Source organism: Vidua macroura, chromosome 26, assembly GCF_024509145.1.
Source record: "Vidua macroura isolate BioBank_ID:100142 chromosome 26, ASM2450914v1, whole genome shotgun sequence".
NCBI classification, from domain to species: Eukaryota; Metazoa; Chordata; class Aves; order Passeriformes; family Viduidae; genus Vidua; species Vidua macroura.
The window spans coordinates 890,013-913,482 of record NC_071596.1 but is presented as its reverse complement, the minus strand read 5'-3'; the positions used below and the strand labels follow the sequence as shown (position 1 = coordinate 913,482).

General features: G+C 44.6%; 1 protein-coding gene across 1 annotated transcript; it reads right to left on the bottom strand.

Annotated features, from left to right (window-relative positions):
• Positions 1 to 477: 477 nt before the first annotated feature.
• LONP1 (lon peptidase 1, mitochondrial) lies at positions 478 to 21,118 on the bottom strand. The gene is made up of 18 exons (XM_053999574.1): positions 20,920 to 21,118; positions 18,738 to 18,826; positions 18,213 to 18,332; positions 17,006 to 17,234; positions 16,416 to 16,477; positions 15,723 to 15,852; positions 15,215 to 15,298; positions 13,274 to 13,494; positions 11,884 to 12,022; positions 10,907 to 11,085; positions 7,432 to 7,519; positions 5,997 to 6,119; positions 5,163 to 5,279; positions 4,734 to 4,874; positions 4,483 to 4,648; positions 3,336 to 3,544; positions 2,200 to 2,364; positions 478 to 832 (listed from the first exon to the last, which is right to left on the bottom strand). The coding sequence occupies exons 3-18, from the start codon at positions 18,287 to 18,289 to the stop codon at positions 668 to 670; spliced, it is 2,295 nt and encodes a 764-aa protein (XP_053855549.1). The 5' UTR covers positions 18,290 to 18,332; positions 18,738 to 18,826; positions 20,920 to 21,118; the 3' UTR covers positions 478 to 667.
• Between the last annotated feature and the right edge of the window lie 2,352 nt (positions 21,119 to 23,470).

Here is a 23,470-nt window from a genome sequence, read left to right as displayed (position 1 = left end):
TTTACTGATGTACAACAGTCAAGATACTTATTTCCTTTTCTCACCCCCTGAATATGATACAGCTGTTGCAGAGGCACAGGCCATTTGTGGTGCAGCACAGTGCTGCTGACTGGTGATGCTGAGCATGTTACTGATCTGCCCTCTTTAAACCTGGAGTTTTTTCTGGTGGTATTGACCTGGTGACTAAACCTAGAGAACCTAGAGTCACCTTTATCAGCTGACTGTATCAGCTCTGCTGAACTGTCTTAGGATTTCAGTGTCCTTTCAGCCCAGCCTGGGCTTCTAAACAGAGACAGATTCTGAGAGCTACTTGCCTTCTACCACATCAGGAATAACAGCTGTACATCAGCCTAGCTCTGGGTGTACTGTTCAGTCCTTTTCCACAAGTCATATGGAAATTTACAGTGAAATGGCTGAAACATCTTCAGTGAGAAAAGACCAGACTAGCCCCACTGCTGGTGGCTGATAACATGCCTGTTCCTTTGGCAAAATTGGAAATCCTTTATTGTAGATCATAATTCAGTATTAAAGACTGAGAAATACTTTATTCTAGCAGAGCCATAATTCATCTTGGCAGCTGCGCAGCAGCAATTGCTTCATGTCCCACTACAGGATTGCCCCGAGTGCCTGGGGACAGAACACCTTCCAGCCATCAGGGCACAGCATGTCATCCTCCAGTGAGATCCTGCTGTGAAAATGCTATATCAAATACCTCTGTGTAGTGCTCCACAAAATGCACTTCCAGTCCTTCTGTAATGAATCCAGCCAGGTCATAATAATCCTTTTTGTTCTCTGATGGCAGAATGATGCAGGTAACACCAGCCCTCTTTGCCTGTGGGGAGAAAAAGTTGGGCTGTTGAGTCCTAGGAATCCTTCCATGTACCGGAAACACCCTTCCCCATTTCTGAAAGCAAGAGCAGTTATTCTGGAGCATGATCCAGCTTTACTCTCTTCTATGGAGAGCACCAAGGGCATTCCTGACAGATATCATGTCATGTTCTAGATGTCATATCATGTTCTAGATCCCCGCCTCAAGCCCCAAAACACATAGTCTCCAGTGCCATCTCAGCTGCAGGGACAGATGAGGGAGGCATTTTAGTTGGACTATGTCAGCAGCTCGGGGGATTGTTCAGAACATTCATACTATTCTACAGAGTTTTAAGTATCTGTTTCAGCTTGGGTGACAATAAAGCCTCAGATGAAAGCAAAGTTAAGAAACAGCTTGTCAAACTAACCTACCCCGTCAATACCCTTAGCACAATTCTACAGAACCTTTTGATAGGGACATCTGCCCTGGAAGGAGCACAGAAGGCAGTGCTTCTCCCAGGACAGGTTTGTACCCATTGCTTTAGGGGTGATCCTGTGTTTAGGCCTGTGGCCACTCACGCTCCTCCTGCAAGTGCAGCCAGTCAGTGCCATAGCACAGGTTAGTCCTGTACTGACTACTAAAAACAACTACTCGTTTTTAAGTCATACAAGGAAAAGAAATCACACTGCAGAAGGCTGTAGCCCAAATATATCTGGGGGCAGAACACTGATGTGAAGCCCCAGCTCAATGGAGGAAGACCTAATAACATTCTTGACAGAAAAATATGTGGTGCAAGGCTTATATAGGCCAGAATTGTGCAGGTGAAAAGTAGGGAGAGAGACTGAACACTTGGAAAGGAATTCTGAAAACTGAAAATAGATGAAACCAAAAATATAAATACTAAATCTAAGTTCCTCTTATCTAAGACATCTGTATAAAATGCCAAACAAATTCACACTGGAATTAGAGAATAGAGCCTTGATTTTAAGAATTTACCTTAGAGATGCTGTCAAATCTCCACTTGATGCCCTAATGAAACAGGCAATTCAACACAGCACAGGTGATTGAACTGTGCTAGTCTGACAGAGCAGACTTCTTTGACAGCCAGTTAAAGCTGTCAGTCACCTTCAATTCTTCCAGTGTAGGTGGAATTGAGCTAGTGCCAACATACATGCCCTGGCACAAAGGCTGGGGTCCCATCCCTTTCCTCACAGCCAGAGACACAGTCAAGATCCCCATGTTCCCCCATAGACTTTTCCAACCTGTGAATGGAATGAAATCTGCCTCTCCCAGTTCAAGGAGCAACCCCTCTCTGGCTGTCCCTGTCCCCACTGAGCCCAACCCAGGGCTCTCCTGTGGACAATGCACAGAGACAAGAGAAGAGCTCTTACTGCAATAGTCTTCTCCTTGATTCCACCAACAGGAAGAATTTTTCCAGTCAATGACACTTCTCCAGTCATGGCTACATTCTGCCTCACTGGGCAATTCATAGCCAGGGACAGCAGAGCTGTTACTATGGTACATCCTGCGCTTGGTCCATCCTTCGGGGTTGCTCCCTGTTTAAAAAAAAACAAAGCACAACTCCCCTGCTCATTCAAGAAGCAGCATAGTCAGACAGTACCCTTGTACTTGTTGTTTTAACATTGTCCAAATTTCGTGAAGCCTCACAAAGGTTTTTGCATGTGTGAGTGATGGAATCCTGCTATCTGAATTGGCTGATATATTAACAACTGTGACATTCCTCACTTTATTCATGAGAAATAATCCACAAATGAGTCCACAAATATGGTTTCTGGCCTGATGCCACCACCATACTCACTGGGCTTAGGTCTTTGAGTAAGCAACATCAGGGAAAAAAGAGGACAAACACTTTGAAGCTCTCTGTTAGACCTAAGTCAACATCACAAGGGGAGAATGTCAAGAGTAACAAACTAATGGAGGACAATATCAAAAATCATGCAAGGCAGAAAAAATCAGTATATAAAGCCCCACAAAATCCAGGCCTGAACTAGTGACAGTCTGGATTTATCTGAGAACAAACCGCTTTGTGGTAAGAGCAGAGGAAATCAATATGAGAGGGAGTAGAGAGAGATTATGTCTGCTGTTTTCTCATCTTTCAGGAAATGAATTCACAGACAACAATGCAGTACCTAAACAGACACAGAGCAAGCTGCAACAAAGACATTGCACAAAGAGCACTCAGCAGTCCAGATGTAAAGCTGGGGCACAATCACAGCTCAAAATCTGTCTTCAGTAAAGCATCTGCCAAAAGCTTGTTACACAGCATGTGAGCCACTCTGAGCACTGTGGGCATTTATTTTCAGCCCCAAATATTGGACAAAAGCAATCACTGCCATTACATGGAAGCATGGCACAGAGATCAGGAGTAGTATTTTCAATTATGTGTAAATGACTTGAGGCCTTTAATATGTACATATGTACAAATGAAGAGCCTTCCAGCTTTACATCTAAGGGAGCAAACCAGCCGGGCTGCTGTGCATGCTCTGTGAACTCTGTATCAGTTTACCTCTGGCACATGCAAGTGGATATGAGAAGACATAAGAAAATCATTGTTGGGGTTCTTCTGCATCAGAAAGGCTCTTGCAAATGTGTATGCAATTTTGGCACTCTCTTTCATTACATCTCCCAGTTGCCCTGTTACTTCAAGCGACCCATCCTTGTTTTCCTTGTCTTTGGGTCGCCTCAGAGATGTTTCAATAAACAGAGTGGAACCTCCTAAAAAAAGAAAAGAAAAACATCTGAAAAAAGTTAAAGGAAAATTAAACTAGAAGGTTTAGGTGATGCAGAAGGTATGTCAGGCATTTGGAACTGATGCTCTCTGATGAGACACTAGCCCTTGAGTAGACAGCAGCTGAAACCTGTTCCTTAAATACCTTCAGGAAGGCCAGCTAAAAACCTCAACAGTCTCCATTCATTGCTTTTTTTGGACTTCACCTTCTAGGAACATAGATGCAACCCCTAGTTAATGGAAATAACCAAGTTCTTATAATGGTTTCATGTTCTTTGTTTCCTCCAGAGAGTAAGCTGAGTTCATAAAATACTTTTAGCCACTTCAATTCTCCAGTGCCGGGAAATCTATTTACCTTCTCCACCATACTGATAATTTCCCTTTTAACTACTTGAATTCTACCCAAAGTCAATTAGAGTATGAAGAAGTCATCTCCTTTGCTGTGTGCTGTATTTCCATCCTGTAGTGCACATAAGCCCACAAGTTACTAGGGGAATAATCCAATGAATGGTAAGCTGCCAACTGCACCCACTCCACAGAGTGCTGGAACACCTATACCTGCCCTCAGCACCAGAAGTTAAGTCAGTGCTGCACATCACTGACGAGACACAGCATTCCTCAGCTGTGCTGTGTATCACAGTGGCACCCTCCTGCTGCTGATGTTCCTAATGTATGTCATTTGTATGGGAAATGGAGCTGGAAGAGAAAACATGCTGGCCCTAAGCTAAGATAAGCCTGGTAAGGGCATAAGAAAGGCTCCCTTCTTCTAGGAAGTAGTATTCAGGATCCAAAGGCCAAAGGAAATTCCTTTTACTAGTGCCTGTAAAAGAACATCACTGGACTCAGTTCTGTTTGACTATTACATTCAACTTTTGAAAAATTACACAGAAATGTAGGCATTAACCCCAAATTAATTTTGTCTCACCCATAGCTGTCCAGGCCAGACCCATCACCACTCCTGGGGGAGTGGTTTCATACATGCGATCCACAGTGAAGATGGGCTTTCCTACAAAGTCCTGCAGGTTTTCAGGTGTTACTTGGACCATCTCTGCTTCTCCACTCACAATTTTATAGGCAGATTTCCTCAATACCTGGGCGAGATAGTTATTTATCTCTGTAAAAATGCTGAGAAGGCTGATGCACAGTGGTCACAAGCTACATATAACTTCCCCATACCTTTTCTACTTGCTTCTGCAGATTCCTCACCCCACTCTCTCTGCAGTACTGCTTGATGAGAACAGTCAGGACATCTGATGTGATTTGAGCTTTGTTTTCATCCAAGCCACACAGAACTCGTGCTTGAGGGACCAAATATCTCTGAAAAAAACAATCCCCCACATCCTTCTCTTAGTATTTGTGACAAAAGCCAAGTGGTTCCAATTCACTCGATTTTCTGCTGTTACCTCAGTGCTGCTTTCTGGTGTCCACAGCCTATGGACACTGGAGTTACTTTAACTATGTGTTCAAATCAAAGGAACACTGTCCAAAATACCATGTATCTAATTTTTCTGGACATAGTTGGATGTAAATATGTAAGCCTGAATCTGCCAAAAAAAAAATCCACCAGATGTAATTCACATAAAGCACAACAGTGATTTCTCTTACCTCTGCAATTGCAAGTTTCTCTTCTGCTACATATCCTGACACATTGATCACTTCCATTCTATCCCGCAGTGGCTCTGGAATGGTTTCTGTTACATTGGCAGTACAAATAAAGAGTACCTGGAAGCATTAAAAGATCCTATTAAGAACTTTCATTAACCAGTTGCTTTACTCCAAGTACTAGTTCCCAAGTTCTGCATTTCTCTGTCTGAAGCGCTAGAGCAAGATCACCCTCTCTGTGGAATTAGTTTTTATTAAAAGTTTGAATTTTAGAACTATGTAACAGCATGTTCCCTACCCCCAAAATAAACGTTTAGAAATACACAACACACAAACTGGGAAATCAGAATGCTTTGATAGGGACCAGAAAATGGGAGATCTAGATCTCACTCAGAAGTTCTTTCTACCTTCTAGGAAATTAGCTCAGAATGACCCAATTATCTATACCTATTCCTAATGCGTCAATTCTGTAATTTATGTCAGCTGCACAAAAAGTGCAACAGTGTGTAAAGAAGACCAATTTCAAAAGCTTCACAGCAGCATTAGGCCACCTCCCTTGACAGCAGCTCTGCCAATCATCATGTAAAGGACAACTCTTGCCTTTTCTAGTGGAGACCACACATCTGTCCCTGGCTCTACAGGGAATTAGGACATATGCGGGTGATCATGTTCTTTCATGTACAGATACTTCAGTTAAAAGCAACTCCTGCAGAGACAGTTGTCTATCTGATTTTCCAACTGAATAAAATGTCAGCATCTTTTCATGGACAGGAAATCTCTGCATTGAAACACATTCAGACATTCTGGCTCTACAACCTCTGCAGAAAAGAGAAATACCTTTGACAAATCTACAGGAACATCAAGATAATGATCCAAGAAGTTAGAGTTCTGTTCTGGATCCAACAGTTCTAGAAGGGCCGAGGACGGATCCCCTTGATAGCCTCTTCCTATTTTATCTACCTGTGGGAGAAAAGAATTTAATACTCTAAGAAGTTTCCTACTATGATAAATTCTCAAGCAAGACTTTTTTCAAGGCTCCATCTGAAAATGTTCATGAGTGTTCATTAACATCCAGTACCAGTCTACCAGTTTTCTGTGCACTCATCCAAGTCCCCACTATCTTCCAGTGTAAGCACATGACACAGCTGAGAAGACACAGGATTTTTGAGTGTTGCAGAAAATCACTATGAAGTCTCAGGCAACGTGCATACAATAAAAAGCACTACTACTAGTGGCTACTAATTGTTAAGCTGAGATAAGCTATAGGCACAGACCAGAACACTTACTCCACAGTGAGAGGACTAGAGAGCTAGCTTACACCACTTCCCTAATATGCAAGGCCAGACCTTGCCTTGCTCTGGCCAAGATGCAAAAAGCCTACACACAGCCATTCAAGCAGAGCTAGCTTAGTGACTTGAAATAAAGTAACTTGACTGAGGCTCATGAGGACTTCCTGAAGTCATGTTGAACAACCTCACTGGTCACGTAGGATTGCTAGAGCCAGCTGCCCAGGACCATGGCCAAGGTCATTGACTCGTCCAGCACTGTGAACTTTGCTTCTGGGGATACAAACAGGGCCACCAGTTCTTCTCCCTTAGGAGTAGCGTTAACTGCATGGCCTTAATGAAATTTGCTGCTACAGCCAAGGCAGGGCTTCTGGCCAACACCACTGAAGTATCATAACCCACAGGTTCCATTACCTTTCAAATTACCATACTCATTGGTTACATCATGCTGCAACGGATGACAGTTTATTGGTCCCACATACCATTCCTTCCAAGAATATGCTGTTGGTCCTTTCCAGGTATGGCATACAAGAAGGCCAGAACGACCTTCAGTCTATTCTGAACACCTGCTATTATATCCTGTCCTTATTTGCATTAGGCTGGTAGCTTTAGACCTACTGAGAGAGTGACTCCTGCTAATAATCACACAGGCAACAGTGGATTTGTGCACAGTGACGTGCTCACACCTATGAAGGAAACACAAGAACTACAGAAACTCTGAATATCCAGCCAGGTCCATTAGGATCCAAACAGCTATAATTTAATATGAAGGACACAACTAGAATTGTAAAGCTTGAGTCTGTTATAAGGAGAGAAAACAAAGCATCTAAGGTATCAGTGTCACCCAGAGAACTGGAGAGCCCAGCCTCATATAAACAGAAAGATCATGGGATTTTTAAGAGTTACTGCTTCACCTTTTCTCTGGGGATCACAAATTGATACAAGTCTTTAAGAGCAAAGCCTAGAAGAAAGACCAAATACTTCACCTCGTCAATCAGTATAAGCGGATTCTCTGTCTTGGTCTTCTTCAGACACTGGATGATTTTTCCTGGCATTGCTCCAACATATGTCCTCCTGTTTTACCAGAGATTGTATTTAGGGAACTATTGAAAAGCACAGCACATATCAGAGCATACATCACACAGTGACAGAACAAGTATATCCTGCTGGGAAATAAGTCTTTATTTCTTCAACATCTATCAAAAGCATTCTCCATCAACATATTAAGCACCAAGACCCACCCACTCTGTTTCTAGTAAAGAACTGACAGGAATTTTGGCAAAATACTCCTAGACTACAGTTTCTATCTTTAATTTAAACCACTTCTCAATTAGAGAAAAGCAAAGAGGTTAGGCTGAGAATAGAGGTATTTGAATTTTCATGGGTTTTGGGAAAGAAATGTTAGAAGGGGTAACATTTCACTTCCTCACTTGATAGGGACAAAAAGACCAGTGTAAATCAAAACATACTAAAGGAACAAGTTGCTAATAGGAAAATATAACCTTCCTGCTAGAGATTGTTTCTGGTATCCAGAAACAAGCAGAAGCAAAGAGGGTAAAAACAGAGTGAAGGCCGAGAGGCACAGAACAGAGAACATCTGAAAAACATAGAAAATATTTTTCTCTGCTTCTAGGTAAGGCAGAGCCCTGCAGGTTCAATTTACTCCGCAGAATGGCTACTCTTACTGGTTTGAAAACACCGCTGGTTTTAATTTCAGATGCAGACCCTCTCCTCTGCTCTGGTGAGGCCACCTGAAGTGTCGTGCCCAGTTCTGGACTTAGGAATTCAAGAAAGACAAGGAACTCCTGGGGAGGCTCCAGTGGAGGGCTGTGAAGGTGATGAGGGGACTGGAGCATCTCTCATGGGAAAGGCTGAGGGAGCTAGGCCTGTTTAGGCTTCAGATGACTGAAAGGGGATCTCATCAATGTGTAAAAATATCTGAAGGGTGGGTGTCAAGAGGACAGGGCCAGACTCTTGCCAGTGGTGCCCAGTGACAGGACACAGGCCAATGGGCACAAACTGAAACACAGGAAGTTCCACCTGAGTAGGAGGGGAAACTTCTGTACATTGAGGGGGGCAGCAACCTGGAACAGGCTGCCCAGAGAGGCTATGGAATCTATTTCTCTGGAGACATTCAAAACTTGTCTGGACACCATCCTGTGCAACCTGCTATAGCTGAACCCGCTTTACACAGAATCACTGGGTTGGAAGAGACCCTTCAAGATCATCAAGACCAACCCAGGCCCAACACCTCAACTAAAACATGGCACTGAGTACCACATCCAGTCCTTTTTTAAACACATCCAGGGATGGCGACTCCACCACTTCCCTGGGCAGACCATTCCAGAACTTTATCACCCTTTCTATAAAAAACCTTTTCATAATATCTAACCAATACTTCCCTTGGCGCAGCTTGAGACTGTGTCCTCTGGTTTTGTCAGTTGCTGCCCGGTGAAAGAGACCGACCCCACCTGACTACAACCACCTTTCAGGGAGTTGTAGAGAGCGATAAGGTCACCTCTGAGTCTCCTTTTCTCCAGGCTAAACAACCCCAGCTCCCTCAGTCATTCCTCAGAGGGCTTGTGTTCCAAGCCCCTCACCAGCCTTGTCAGCCTTCTCTGGATGCGCTCAAGTGTCTCAACGTCCTTCCTAAACTGAGGGGCCCAGAACTGGACACAGCACTCAAGGCGCAGCCTCACCAGTGCCAAGTACAGGGGAAGAAAGACCTCCTTGCTCCTGCTGGCCACACCATTTCTGATCCAGGCCAGGAGCCATTGGCCTTCTTGGCCACCAGGGCACACTGCTGGCTCATGTTCAGCCTGCTGTCGACCAGTGCCCCCAGGTCCCTTTCTGCCTGGGCACTGTCCAGCCACACTGTCCCCAGCCTATAGAGTTGCAGGGGGTTGTTGTGGCCAAAATGCAGGACTTGGCACTTGGACTTATTAAACGTCATTTTACTGGACTCTGCCCATCTATCCAACTGTTCCAGGTCTCCCTTTACAGAGAGCCCTCCTACCTTAAAACAGATGGACACACGCTCCCAGTTTAGTGTCATCTGCAAATTTACTGATGAAAGACTCATCCTCATCCATGTCATCAATAAAAATATTGAACAGAACTGGCCTCAGCACAAAGCCCTGAGGGACACCACTGGTGACTGTCCCCAGCTGGATGCAGCATCGCTCACCACCACTCTCTGGGCCGGCCATGCAGCCAGTTCTGAACCCAGCACAGAGTGCTCCTGTCCCAGCCGTGGGCTGCAGCTTTTCCAGGAGTGTGCTGTGGGAGACAGTGTCAAAGGCCCTGCTGGAGTCCAAATAGACACATCCACAGCCTGTCCCACATCTACCAGGAGGGTCACTTGGTCATAAAAGATCAGGTTGGTTAAACATGACCTATTCCTCCTAAACCCCTGCTGGCTGGGTCTGACACCCTGGCCATCCTGTAAGTGCTGTGTGATAGCACTCAGTATGAACTGTTCCATCACCTTACCGGGTACTGAGGTCAGGCTGACTGGCCTGTAATTACCAGGATCTTCCTTCCCACTCTTGCTGTGAATGGGTGTCACACTGGGCAGCTTCCAGTCATCTGGAACCTCACCAGTGAGCCAGGACTGCTGGTAAATGATGGAGAGCAGCTTGGTAAGCTCATCTGCCAGCTCCCTCATCACCCTGGGGTGGATCCTATCTGGTCCCATGGATTTATGAACATCCAAGCAGCTCAGCAATTCTCTGACTGCCTCCCCCTGGATAACTGGGGGCCCATTCTACTCCCTGACACCATCTACTAACCCAGGAGGAGAGGACAGTCGTCCTGAGGACAAGCCATATTTCCACTAAAGACTGAGGCAAAAAGGTGTTAAACACTTCTGCCTTCTCCCCTGCTTTAGCAGGGGAATGGTCTAGATGATCTCCAGAGGTCACTTTCAATGCCAACCATTCTAGGATTTTTTTAAGTGGAAGGAAAATAAACCTATGGAAGGGTCAGACCTACCCATTTTTTATTAACTTCTTGTTTTCCCCATGAATGTTCTTGTTTCCAGGTTTTCCTCATGCAGCATCTCCATCTTGATTATTTGGAAACCAAGTCTCAATCACACCTGAACACACATGTGAATAACCCTGTTCAAACTGTCACCATTCTCTAGTTCTGACATCTAGAGACATGCATCCATTAGCATTTGTCATCAGTCCAGTGGTTTTGAGTAGCTCACTCAGCTTTTCAAAGCTGAGAATACACAATAAACAGGGAGCAACTGCACTTAAAAGCACAAATATAATTATCTTCCAAACTCCACCCTTTCCTATCTTTTTCACCTCTTTCTTTCTCTTCATCTCAACTCCTGTCAGCAAGGGTTGGCAGAACAGAGATGGGAATTACATACATTGTCCAACTTCAGCTAGATTCCTATTTACTTTAGTAAAAACTGCTGGATAGGGAAATTTCTCAAGTTACACTGACCTGTGTCCTTTTATTTCTGCTACATCAGTCATCCCTCCAACACTGAAGCGGAAGTACTCTCTGTTTAGGGCTCTGGCAATGGAGCGAGCAATACTGGTTTTGCCAACTCCAGGGGGACCATAAAAACACAAAATCTTCCCCTGGGTGGATCCTCGCAGCTGGCTGACTGCAATAAATTCCTGTAGAACAGATAAAGCACCAGCAGTGAACAGAAGGGAACATCAGCAACACCAAAACACATTTGTTATCAGGTCAAGTAGTGATTACAAAACAAGCATCATACACAAAACTGGTTCTCAAAGGACTTGGGGGAGGACAAGGGGAGAAGCTAAGTCAGGATACTGATGCATCTGTTTTGCCTCTGGTTATTTATATGCTTGGTTGTCCCCAGCTTCTGTGCTCTGTATCATCGCATCAAAAGAAGCAGTCTCTCTCCACTGCCTTGGAGTGAGAAGACAGATTTCAAGTTCTTCTCCCAGCTTCTCTTGTTCTCACCCGAGTCTCTCAAGCTACATGTGAGCATCTCCTACTGTACCAATCCCATGTGCTAAGTTACGCTTGTCTTATTTCACACTTCTGTGATAGACAACCCTCAAGTAACACTGAGCAGTTGAGAAATCAAAAGATCACAGTTCAAAACTGAAACCTCAACTGATTATACACTTACAGTGAATAAATGACTGTGCAAGTGGGGAAAAAAATCAAGAGACTGCTTCCCTGGGATGCTTACTTGCCCAGCATTTAGTACAAACCAGAATATTGCAGTTTGAAATGAGAATGTGACCTTCATTGCCACAAGTAATTAAGTACATTAACTGATTACCAGAACATTTGGGTCTTTCATGCAGCTTTCTGTTTGATGTACAGTTTGATGTATGAATTAACACCAATTAAATGGAGATTGCAATCTGAAACACATCCAAAATGCCTGATGTTAAGCAGTGTGAAATGCGACACATGGCCTACTCCTGCCTTACCAGAATTCGCTTCTTGACATCATCCATTCCATAGTGATCCTCCTCCAGAACCGCTTGGGCTCTAGCCAGCTCCAGGTTCTCCTCGCTACACTTACCCCATGGGATGGATGTCAGCCAGTCCAAATAGTTCCGTGTAACACTGACAGAAACACACAAATGAGAGTGATTGACCAGCTCATGTCTTCCTCTACCACCTTCCAAAACAACCTCATCCAGAACAAGGGGGATATAAAGTACTCATGGAAGAGAGCCTATGAAAAGAACATCACTATTTGGGCTGTCACTGCCAACCTTTTTCACAGTCTTCAACCTCCCCCCACAAAAAAAAAAAACAACAAAGCTTCTTTCCCCAGCTTTTGCTTTTCTGAAACAAAGAATCTCTAACACCACAGAGGAAGATTTAAGATGAAGAAAATGATGCCAGTATGGAAGTTAACAGTAGAGATAATCAGCATAAACAAACTGAAGACAACACAAGTGTGTCAAACCACTATTCACTGTTCTAAAACTATGCACTTAGATCACGAATTCAAGTGTACAGGAAGGTCTGCACAGTGCAGTAACTATCAAGTTGTGCACAGTCATGGACATAGGGAAGCACAGCCAGGCTGTCTGAGACCAGGATCCACCTGAGGACAATTGCCATGCCACCAGAGCTTTGGCTTTTTTCTGCCAAGTACTTGCTTTGCAAATTTGCAACCACTGCTAGAACTCTGAAGGAAAGGGAAAGGAACTAATGCAGCCTGTGAAGCCCAGTATGTCTTTTCTATGACTGCAAAGATGCTGCTCATCCAAGGGCATGCTTGCCCTTAAACAGTCTTTTACTTTGTAAAAGATACTTTTAAAAGCAGAGACCCAGAGACCCCATTAAGAGCTGATGAGTACACCAACTGCTGTATAATATAGCACACTCTGACTCAACAGACAAGAAATGTTCACTTCAACCTTAGTTTCTAACAATTCACATCACAGAACACATTACAAACTATTCATTCATTCCTTAGCAATACCAATACTTCAGGGACCACCTCAGGTAGCTTAGCCAATGACATGTATTAGCTTCTCTCACATCTACTGAAGACACTGAAGTACAAGAAAAAAGAGCCAAAACTGAAGGCAGAAAAAGAACCACTGCACACTTCATGAGGAACTAGCTGCACATGTTGTATCTCTAGCATCAGACTGCAAGAGAAGACGGAAGACCTAAAATGATCAAAAGAGGTAGACTACATAAGTAAACACAGGCAATTTGGAGAAAAATCCTATAATGTAATGATATGCTATGGGGAAGGGAAGGGAAGGGAGGGACTAAAGTAAGTGCTTCACAGAACTGCACTGATGTTTCACTCTCACAACAAACCCTGACAGCATGACATGGCCATGCACTCACTTGAATTCTGAGGAGTGATTATCCAACAAGCCCAACTTGTTCAACTCTTCATCAATCACATCCATGACATGCTTTGGCACTACCAGCTCCTTTAGTCGCTCACGGAACTTCTCTTCTATAGCATCCTTGTCCTCTTTTTCCAGACCTAGTTCTTTCTTAATGATCTTCAACTGCTCTTGAAGAAGATACTTGCGATGTGTTTGCTTGATCTTCTCTTCAACCTAGACAAAGCAACAAATACAGTAACTAATGTGCTCCTGGTACAGACCATCTAACATCAAACACTTCCAAATACTTCTCAGTTACGACGTTCCCAGCAACTGAAAATACTACTTGGAACACATCTGCAGTGTATTCTAACACAAGAAGTGACTTAATAACATACTCCAGCACCCTCCATATCTTGGTGGCCTTCACTGGCCATGATTCAGTGCTTCAATGTTTGTGTTGGGGAGACCAAAGGCTGGGCAGAGTAATCCAGATGTAACCTCCTTAGTACCAGAGAGGGTTAACCACTACTCTCTACCTGCTGCCTACACAGGGCAACTGAAGCCCAGTATGCAGTTGGCCTTCCTTGCCACAAGGACAGTCTACGAATTCATGGTGAGCCTCCTTCACATCAGGGCTTCAAAGTCCTTTCCTGTATAGCTATTTTCTATCCCGATTATTCCAGACCTCGTCTATTCATAGGGATTATGAATTTCTCTTAGCCGAACTTAAGTAGGTTCTTACTGACTCCCCGAGGGGATACCACTAGTAGCTCTGGTTGAAGTTAGACTTTACCATGTTGATCACAACCCTTTCTGCCCATTAGACTAGCAAATTTTTTCACCAATCTCATACTACATACTTCCAGTCTGTAACATCTCAATTTAGTCAGAATACTATTATGGTTGACCTCAGCAAAGGCCACGCAAATGTCAAGGTATACAACAATCATTGCTAGAATCATAGAATCATTTAGGTAGGAAAAGATGTCTGAGATCATTGAGTCCAACAATTAACCTAGCCCTGCCAAGCCCACCATTAAACCATGTTTCCTTTCTGTATTCTGGGCCTTCTCATAGGAGAAGACAATTAGGCAGTTTGCTTTTGGGAAATCCCTTCTAGCTGTTCCAAATCATGTCATTTTTCATTTGCCTGTACAGGACTTATTGGAGAATTTTCCCCATAATCTTCCCAGGGACTGGGGGCAGGCTAACATGCCTACAGTCTCCCCGATTCTCCTTCTTGGAGATGGGCATGACATTTACTTTTTTCTGCTTCCCAGGAACCTCTCCCATGACCACAGTGCTTTAATGATAAGTGAAAAAAACGAAATAATGACATTGATAAGCCCTCTCAGCATCCTTAGATATATATCTGGTCCCAGAGACTGCATCTGTTCAATTCGCTTAAGCCAATTCTCCAGCCATTCCAACCCTGGTCCAAAAGCATTTTGCACTTAACATGAATTCTAAAAGCCCCAGTTACTGGGAGTTAACAAACAAAATATGACTCAGTATTCTCAAATATTTGTACTTCACATACTTCATTACCATTTAGATGCAGTTACTGTACTCTGATTAAATCTTACAACAGACAGGAGCTATTGCAGTTCACAAGAGTTAACAGAAGGTCATTTGAAATAACATTGTGCAATTTACACTAGTACATGCTATATACAGTATTAGGCTGTATATTGTTACACGGATGCTTGGTAAACTGCAGACCTCTAGATTTATCTGCTTGCATGAAACTACAACTTAGACACAATTTAACAGCAAATGCTGTAGCCTTGTATCTTCTTACTTCTACCATGTGCATGAAAAAAAACATTTCCAACAGAAAACCTTAAATCTAAATAATGCACCCTTTAGAGCACTACATACCCATACTAAGCATCACAGTGGTGGACACAATATAAATACACACAAGGTATTTGTTACTCCAGAAACTTACCTCTCTTCCAAGACGCTGCTGAAGTTTGCTCAGCTCATACTCCTTTTTCAGAAGGGAAAGAGCTTTATAAAGCCGTTTGGGAATCTGGAAACGATAGACAAAAAATGAGTTTTGAGATGCCATACCCTTGTTAAGTAACACACACACACATATATATACACACACACACTTTCTCCCTCCTAGAGAGAAAGACAGAATAAAAAACTCCAACAGGTTGTGTGGGAGAACTTTACAGCACTTGTAGATGTGGAAAGACCAACATGTAGCAACTCCACAGCATGTAAAGAAAATTACATGCTGCCAAAGATGCGGAGCACTCCGATTTACCCACAGAAAATCAGTACTAATGATCTACTATATCCTTCAACAGGAATCTAGTCACTGATACTAACGTATCATCAAAAGCAGCACTGAAGTCTCTTCTGTACTGAGGCTGGTAAAGAAAAGGTGACATACAACAGATGTACTGATTCCATTCACATTGCCTGAGCTAAAAACTTAATCTTACACTGGTTTCTTCCAAGATGTCTTGAAGTTCGTGTGACTCTGCCCCTGTTAGGGCTGCACCCATGTCACTCAGATAGATAGGGTTATCTACCACACGCTGTCCAGCCTGCATCATCTGAAGTACAGACTCTCTGCAAATAAAAGGTAAAAACCCCAAAATGCTCTGTAAATTTACATTCAAAATGGAATATCCTAATTTACTTGTTATGACAGTGCAATAAAATGAAACACAGCTCAGTTTCACAGCAAACTATTTGTGAAATTTGACTGTATCAATACTCAGTAACAAACAGATAAATCACTTGGTTTAGAGGAATGATCACTAATATATAAAATTAAGTATCTGAAATGCTCTCCAAACAGTTATGTAGGATTTTTTTGTGCCAGTAGTCCAAAACTTCTATCCTGCTTGTTAAGACATGGATCAGATCATGATGCTTATTGCAGTGGGTTTTATTTAGACCCTGCCTTAGGACTTAATTGTTCTATGTTGTTTCTAAATTGCACATCAGGTTTTCAAAACTTTGATTCCAACAACGGACAGAGTTTACATCTCAAACCAAAAATCTATGTGACAATTCAGCAAATATCTCTACCTCATTACAACAGAAAGACAAGTGGTATAGAAAATGTCAGTATCTTCCAGCCTGAGAACATGCTGTTCCCAAAGCAGGGCAGCATGGGAAGGACATACCTGTACAAGGGGTTCAAGGCAATGATATCCCGGATTGTTTTAACGATTTCTGCAGTAAGTGCCTATAGACACAACAAAATCTAATCACCAAAAGAATGGAAAAAGATAGGCAAGATCACAGTACAAATATGAAATTACCCAGAGTCCAGCCACTCACTGCAGTGGTGGGCTGTGATGGGTCTTGGTGCTGGGGCAGTTTCTGCTCACAGGAAAGGCAGCAAGGCCTATAGGCTGGCTTTCTGCATGCACAGAACTTGACTGGCTCTTGGCCAGAAGATACGATCAGGTTGAACACCCAAGCCAACTTCAAAGAAACAGTTTGATGGAGGTCATCACACAGATTTAAGCACAGACTAGCCTCTTCATTCAGCAACTTTTTGAAGTCAACAGTTTTAAGGAACTGAGCTGTTATAATGAAAATTCTTTACTTTCATATAACCCCCTTGTGCAGTGACTGTGAGAAGGAACTAGTTTCTGCAGCCTGAAATTAGAGCCTGATTTTAGAACTTTTCCTTTTGAGCAAGAAGTGTAGGTGCAATTCTACAGGACAATTCCAAACTTAAGTGAATTAGTCCAACTAATCCACTTACTTTAACCTCTTCTGTGATCTGAAAATCTTCATGAACCACATTCTCTACTTCTACCATGAGAACTTCCTTCGAAGAAGCAGCTATAGGATCTAGTACCAACTCCACAGCTTGGTCCTTTGCTCCAGGCTCCTCTTCAGCCTCCTTTTTAGATCGCTTCTGTTTCCTTCTAATTTTTTGTTTGTTCTCAGGTTCCTCAGGCTCAACCTCTAGTTGCTTGTTGATACGAATCCTGAAAGCCAAAAGAAACCAGCAACAATCTATCTCCCTGTTACATGTGATTTCAGCTCTTCAGCATGAAAAGGAAAGTCTAAGCTGTATTTTGAACAAGCTAAAATTTAGAAAGGACACACATTTGCAAGACACCATGTTTCATTATTTTGGCTTTTATACAGGAGTTTCCTTTTCTATGTGTTTCCCTATAAATGCTCCTCAAATCTGGTATCTAGTGTGGTTCCTATGGACATGATTGACCAGTGCTTCATGTCTCAATCAAATATAAAGACTAACCCTGAAGTTATATCATAGGAATACCAAACCCTTCCAAGTTATACGGAAATATTTCTATTCCAAGTAACCCCAAACCAGTAGCTTATTTCCAAAATGAAATCAAACACGGCTGTGCTTTGATAATGCAGCAAGAGGTCCAAGACTTCATTTGAAAAGGAATTGACTTGTGAATTCATGCAAATTTAGCTTTGACAGGACTGCTCATTCTTTGCTGTCCAGAACAAATGCAAGTGAAGAAAAGTGAGAAGGAAAAAAAGCCATGCTTCAAAGCAAAACCCACCCTGGATCTGTCCCTTTGGCCATGTTTCTGTCCTTGTATTTTTCCTTCTAATGGAAATTACTTATTTGATGCTTTTAAAAATATAATTTCTTAACTTAGTTAAAAATATCCGGAATAAATGGCTAAAACTAGATTTTCAGCAATAATCATATTTTCTTCAATTCAGTTCTGGGGCAAAATTATGACTGGGGCAAGACCATTAAAATTCTGGACCCCCCCTCCTTTTTTTAAAGCAAAAATACCGGCTTGAATTAATTGATTCCAATTACTGACACTCTCAGGATATGGCATGGTAGCAAAGCAAAAACTTGCCATACACAAGTTGTGTAGAAAAAAGTGCATGTATGTAGTGAAACTGATAAAGGATATCTCTGTTTAAACAGTAGTCTGGTGAGATGCAGTGAAGTACAAGTAACCAACCTTCGGTGTCCCATGACTATCATACGCAACTTGTCTCCAAGATCCTGCATTTCATGAATCTGGACAAAAGTTCCCATTTGGTATATTTCATTCAGATCTTCCACCACATCAGATTCATTACTATTGAGCAAAAAAATTGGAGTAGATATTCAGAAACTTGAGATAGTAGGTTATATTAAAAAATAAAAAAAAAATCACTGGTTGCAGAACTTTAAACTGGACTTAGGGGCAAAGACACTTAATCCCCATTGCTACCACCATGTAACCCCTTTCCAAATCACCCAAGTATCTGGACAGCTCATCTCCTTCCCGAACAACAACATCCTTTTCTAAACCAAGACTCCAGTTCCCAGCAGTGCTGCTGGTGGCAACAAAGACTTTCATAGCATGAGGATGGTCCAAGACCAGCCACAATTTCTGCAATGCTATCCAAGGCAGGGCATTTAGGATGACAGCTTTTAGTGTAAATGCAACCTGGACAGCTTATTTTTGTATTTTTTAAAAAGATCAAGAGAAACAACTTACTTGTCATCCTTTTTAAGAAAAACACCAGCATAAGGCTGGGCAAGACGAACTTTCCTCCTCAGCAGTTCAACCAGCTTCTTATTTTTCACCTAGGACAACAGGTATGCAATCAGAGGTGGATTTTCTGTAATCTTTGCACTCCCAGGGTATAAGGCCAGGCATGATGACACCCTACAACTAAATTATGAAGTCGGAGCTTGTACAGTTCTAGTTTCTAGTCTCCATTAACGGACAGTAATATAGAACAGGAAAACAAGGTAGAGAAACATGAAATTTAAGTATTTTGACCAAGTCACTTCCTAGTCAAGATAAGAGAAGCTCAAAGGCTGGGGGGGGGGGGGGGGGGGAACTAAACCTAATCTGTACAAATCTTACAAGCAAAAAACCTGAGTTACTTGAAAAGTATCTTATGAGTTTCTGTTGTTATCACTGTTCCCTTCCCCTTCCCCTTCCATACCTGTGTGTCCTAGCTCTCTGCTCCTGATGGGGAGCTAGTTCACCCTTCCCTATCAGTTGCCTGAATTCTGCCCAAAAGCCCTAGTTAAAATCCTCTTCTCCAGAGCCTTCTCTAGAGCCTTCTCTGCTCAGTTCCTCTCCTACACCCACGAGTCTGAGTTCCTGTTTTGAGTTTCAGCCAGTATTTTCTCCTAGTTTACTTTCTTACTGCCTTCCGATCTCTAGACGCCACACACCTGTCCCTGGCACATCTCCCAGCACCACTGGAACTGTTATCACAGCAGGCTGAATCCTCAGTAACCAAGAAGGTAACTCCTTGTGAATTCTGCTGTTGCATCAAGTCACCCTGCCAACAACTGAGCGCTCTTCAAAGTGATGGACATAAGCTGCATTGCTCAATGCTTTACTAACAACCAGCATGGTTCTGTCAGAATAGCACGAGTAATACCAGCACTGTTGGCCTATTCTAATCTCAGCATACCTATTCCAATTTTGTGCAATGTTTAGCAAAAATACGCTTACCAATGTCAGAGACATTAAAAGGAAGAAAATTAGTAATTCCATAGGCACTGTAGAGACTCGACCTTGTCAGGTTAATTGCAGCACAATGAATTCACAGTGTAAGAGAAAACGTTTAACAATTCTGTGAAACATTGTTGACCCAAGCACTGAAATTGATGACTTTTGTACATAAGTCTTATATGACTGCATGCTCTTAATAATATATAACCTTCTCCTTCCCCTGACACCTCTATAAAGACACTAGAAGCTGCACATATTAGATTTGGACATGCAGAAAAACACTACAGCAGAAATAACATTATGTTAAATAATACTACAGGAACAAGAAAATATTGATTTATTTCATACTACATTTACTTCAAAATCAGACTGGCAACACACCAGAGAGGCACAAAAATACAAGTACTTGTTCCAGATTGGGTTCATTTAAGGAAGAAGAAGTATTTCTGGCCTGTAAGCTCAAGTCACACATCAGTGAAATAATTCATAACTCTTAAAGTCTTTATGGGGCGCAGACGGAAAAGATCACACTCGGAAATGATGATTGCCATCCCCATCCCTCAACACCTTCTCCCACCGCAGCTGTACTGCTCTACACCGAATTCCTGCTTTTTCCTTGCAGCTCACAGCTTGCTGCTTTCACCAGCACGGGTCTCGGTGCTCTGACACCAGCCTACGGCACCGAAACAAGGACACGTTTGCTTAACCTTCATCACAGAACACAAAAATGACAGCGAACTTCGAGAGAGTGTGTGTGAATCGCCGACCTTCTCTGCTAGAAGCAGAGCTGCTGACGCAACAACTGTGAAACTTCAACTGTCCCAAAAGAAACCGTTATCCCGACAGGACTGGGTTACAAAGCCCGAGCTAAAGGCCGAGCAGCGGCTGCCCGTGGAGGTCACGCACGCGGCTGCCTTGCTCTGCAGTTCAAGGAACCTGCCTAGGCAAAGAGAGCGGCCCGGAGATGTGGCACCGCCAGCGGCGGGGTCAGTCGGTGACCCCCGCACGGCCTGGAGTGATACCACCCCGGGATTCCCGCCTGAGGCGGCAACACTGGGCTGAACCGCCTCCGGCCTCTCTGCGAGCCAGCCCAGAGCACCTCCCGCCGCCGCTCCGGTACCTCGCGGCAGCTGCAGCTTCCGCCCAGGCCGGGCCGGCAGAGCCGAGCCCCGGGCCCGGGACCGAGGGCTCGGCGGCAGCTCACCTCGATGATCTTGATGAAGCGCGGGAATACGGGGTTGCGCGTCACGGCGATGAGCGGGACGTTGGGGAAATGCTCCGGGACGAGCAGCGGCGTCAAGGCCGTTATGACGGGCCCGGCCCCGCCACTGTCCGCCCCGCCACCGCCACCGCCGCCGCCGTCCTCGCCGCCGCCTTCCAGTGCGTCGCCCCCTGGCAGACCGCCGGGGCTGCGCTGGTGCCAGCGCGGGCCGGCGCTGAAGGTGGCGCGGGGCGGCGGCGCGGAGCCCAGCGGGGCCGGGACGGCGGCGGCGGGGGCCCAGAGGCGGCGCCGCGCGGGCCCCAGGGCGGGCCCGGTGACCGCAGGCCGCCAGCGCCCGCACAGCCGCCACCAGCGCGCGGTCGCCATGCTGCCGGCGCGCGCGCCTCACTTCCGCCCTCCCGGCAGCGCCCGCCCCGCCCGCGCGGGGTCGCGTGGCGGCGCGCACGTCCGAGCCCGCCCGTGAGTGCGAGTTCGAGCCCGGGTCCCGGTCCCGGCCGGGCGGGTGCTGGAGGGAGGGAGGCGGTCGGCATGAGTGTGGCTTTGGCCACTGCCCGGCCTTCCTTTTCCTCCTCGGTTCCCTGCAGTCGGCTGCCCGGACAGCTCCCGAATATCTCCAAAAATGGAGACTTCATAATTTCTCTAATGACACTGTGCCACTGCTCCGGCAGCTTCTGTTTAAAAAAATCTTTCCTGATACTCCGAGGGAGCCTCCCGTGTTTCTTTTTGTGCCTATTGCCTCTTGTCCTATCACCAGGCACTACTGAGAAGAGCCTGACTCTTCACACCTCCCCTAGGTAGGTATTGCTCTACATTTATGGCACCCCTGAGCCTTCCTTCAGCAGGCTGCAGTGCCAGCTCCCCCAGCCTTTCCTCAGGGGAGATGCCCAGTCCCTCCATCATCTCTGCAGTTCTTCTCTGGACTCTTCAAGGTGTGTCCGTGGGTGCTTGTAGTGGGGAGCCCACAGCTGGACACAGGTTGCCCGCCGTGGCCTCAGCAGTGCTGAGGGAAGGCTCCTGTCCCTGAACCTCGCCAGGCCAGGCCAGGCAGAGGCACAGCAGTGGCTCGGGTTCAACTCAGGGTCCAGCAGAGCCCTCAGGTCCTTCTCCGCAGAGCTGCTCTTCAGCAATTTGGCCCCTCGTGTGTCCTGGTGCATGAGGTTATTCCTCCTCAGGTGCAAGACATTGCATTTTTTTTTCACTGAACTTCATGATGATCCTGTCAGCCCATATTTCCATCCTGTTGAAAGATTAAATTAAATTTAAAGATTCAAAGGAGCCTTGAGACTTGTCTCAGTGGTATTTGGTGAAAAGACAATAGGCAATGGGCACACACTGAAAAACAAGAAATTCTATTTAAACAAAGAAAAGCATTTTTACAATGGGAGTGATTGAGTGCCGGAACAGTGCTGAAACAGAGATTTTTGGAGCTAAGTTAACAAAATGAATTAAGCATTTATAATTTAGCTTGTAGAGTTATGTATTGAATTTTAACCTTTTACTTAAGAAACCTCTGCCTGGTACAAAGGGCATAAGAAAATGCAAATTTCTGAAGCTTCCTCCATAAAGAACAATACCAGAAGAGGCAAAGAACCCAGATAACGAAGCTCCCCTGTCTCCAAGCCTATCGAGACTGACAGACATACTCAGATAAGCACCAAAGGACCAAAAGCACACGCCTGCAGAGAGGAAAAGTTCAAAAGTTCAGTCATGAGGAAGACCACAATCTTCAGCCTCAGGACCACCGAGAGACCCCCGTACGACCACCACAGCAAACCACGCGTGCCCAGAAGGGCGTGGACTTATTTAGCATGAGAGGCGAGGACAGGCGGGGCCAGGGGTTGAATATGCATGAAAAAGTTGTACAATGTATTGCATATGGAACAGCTTTGGGAATAAAGGTGTGGGTCAGACTGAGGCTCGGGGCACAAGTTTTGGAGAGCTATCTGACTTGTGCCGGGCGCTGACATACATACCCACTTCATAACTACCCCAGGTTATGGAGTCTATTGATTTCTTCCGCGTATCGCTACAGTGCGTGGAACGTGCATCCTTGGAGATGTTCAAAATCCAATCAGACAAAGTCCTGAGTAGCCTGTGCAAGTTGCTTCTGCTCTGAGCAGAGGGGTTTGACTGGGGATCTTCAGAGACCCCTCAGCCAAGCTGCTGCTGCCACACAGGAGTCTGCACGGCTGGGGGGCAGGAGGGGTAGGCTAGATTGCAGATGTGCCCCAAGTGGTGAACTATTAGGCCTTAATGGCCTTGGGCAGCCTCCCTTGGGACCCACACCTCAGACCTGTTCATAACCTGCTGTTGTCTTATGATCTGACTTCTGAGTCTGTGCTGTTGCCCTTCTTGGGTGCTGTGGGACTGGAGATGCCCTTTCCCCAGCAACCCTGCTATTCAGCTTGATTCCTGTCCCTTAGGGAACGGAAGTCAAGAAAAAGGGATATCAAAGGGAGAACAAACAGCTTTCACTTTCTGCAGATGCCTTGCCATTAATGCAACATTTTAGCAAGTAATGTAAACCCATTAT

Coding starts and splice junctions, on each gene's coding strand:
- LONP1 (XM_053999574.1), bottom strand. CDS start 18,289: ATGGGAACTTTTGTCCAGATTCATGAAATGCAGGATCTTGGAGACAAG. Junction 17,235..18,212: donor ATAGTCATGGGACACCGAAG/GTTGGTTACTTG, acceptor TTTGGCTTTCAG/GATTCGTATCAACAAGCAAC. Junction 5,280..5,996: donor TTCCTGTAGATTTGTCAAAG/GTATTTCTCTTT, acceptor TAATGCTTCCAG/GTACTCTTTATTTGTACTGC.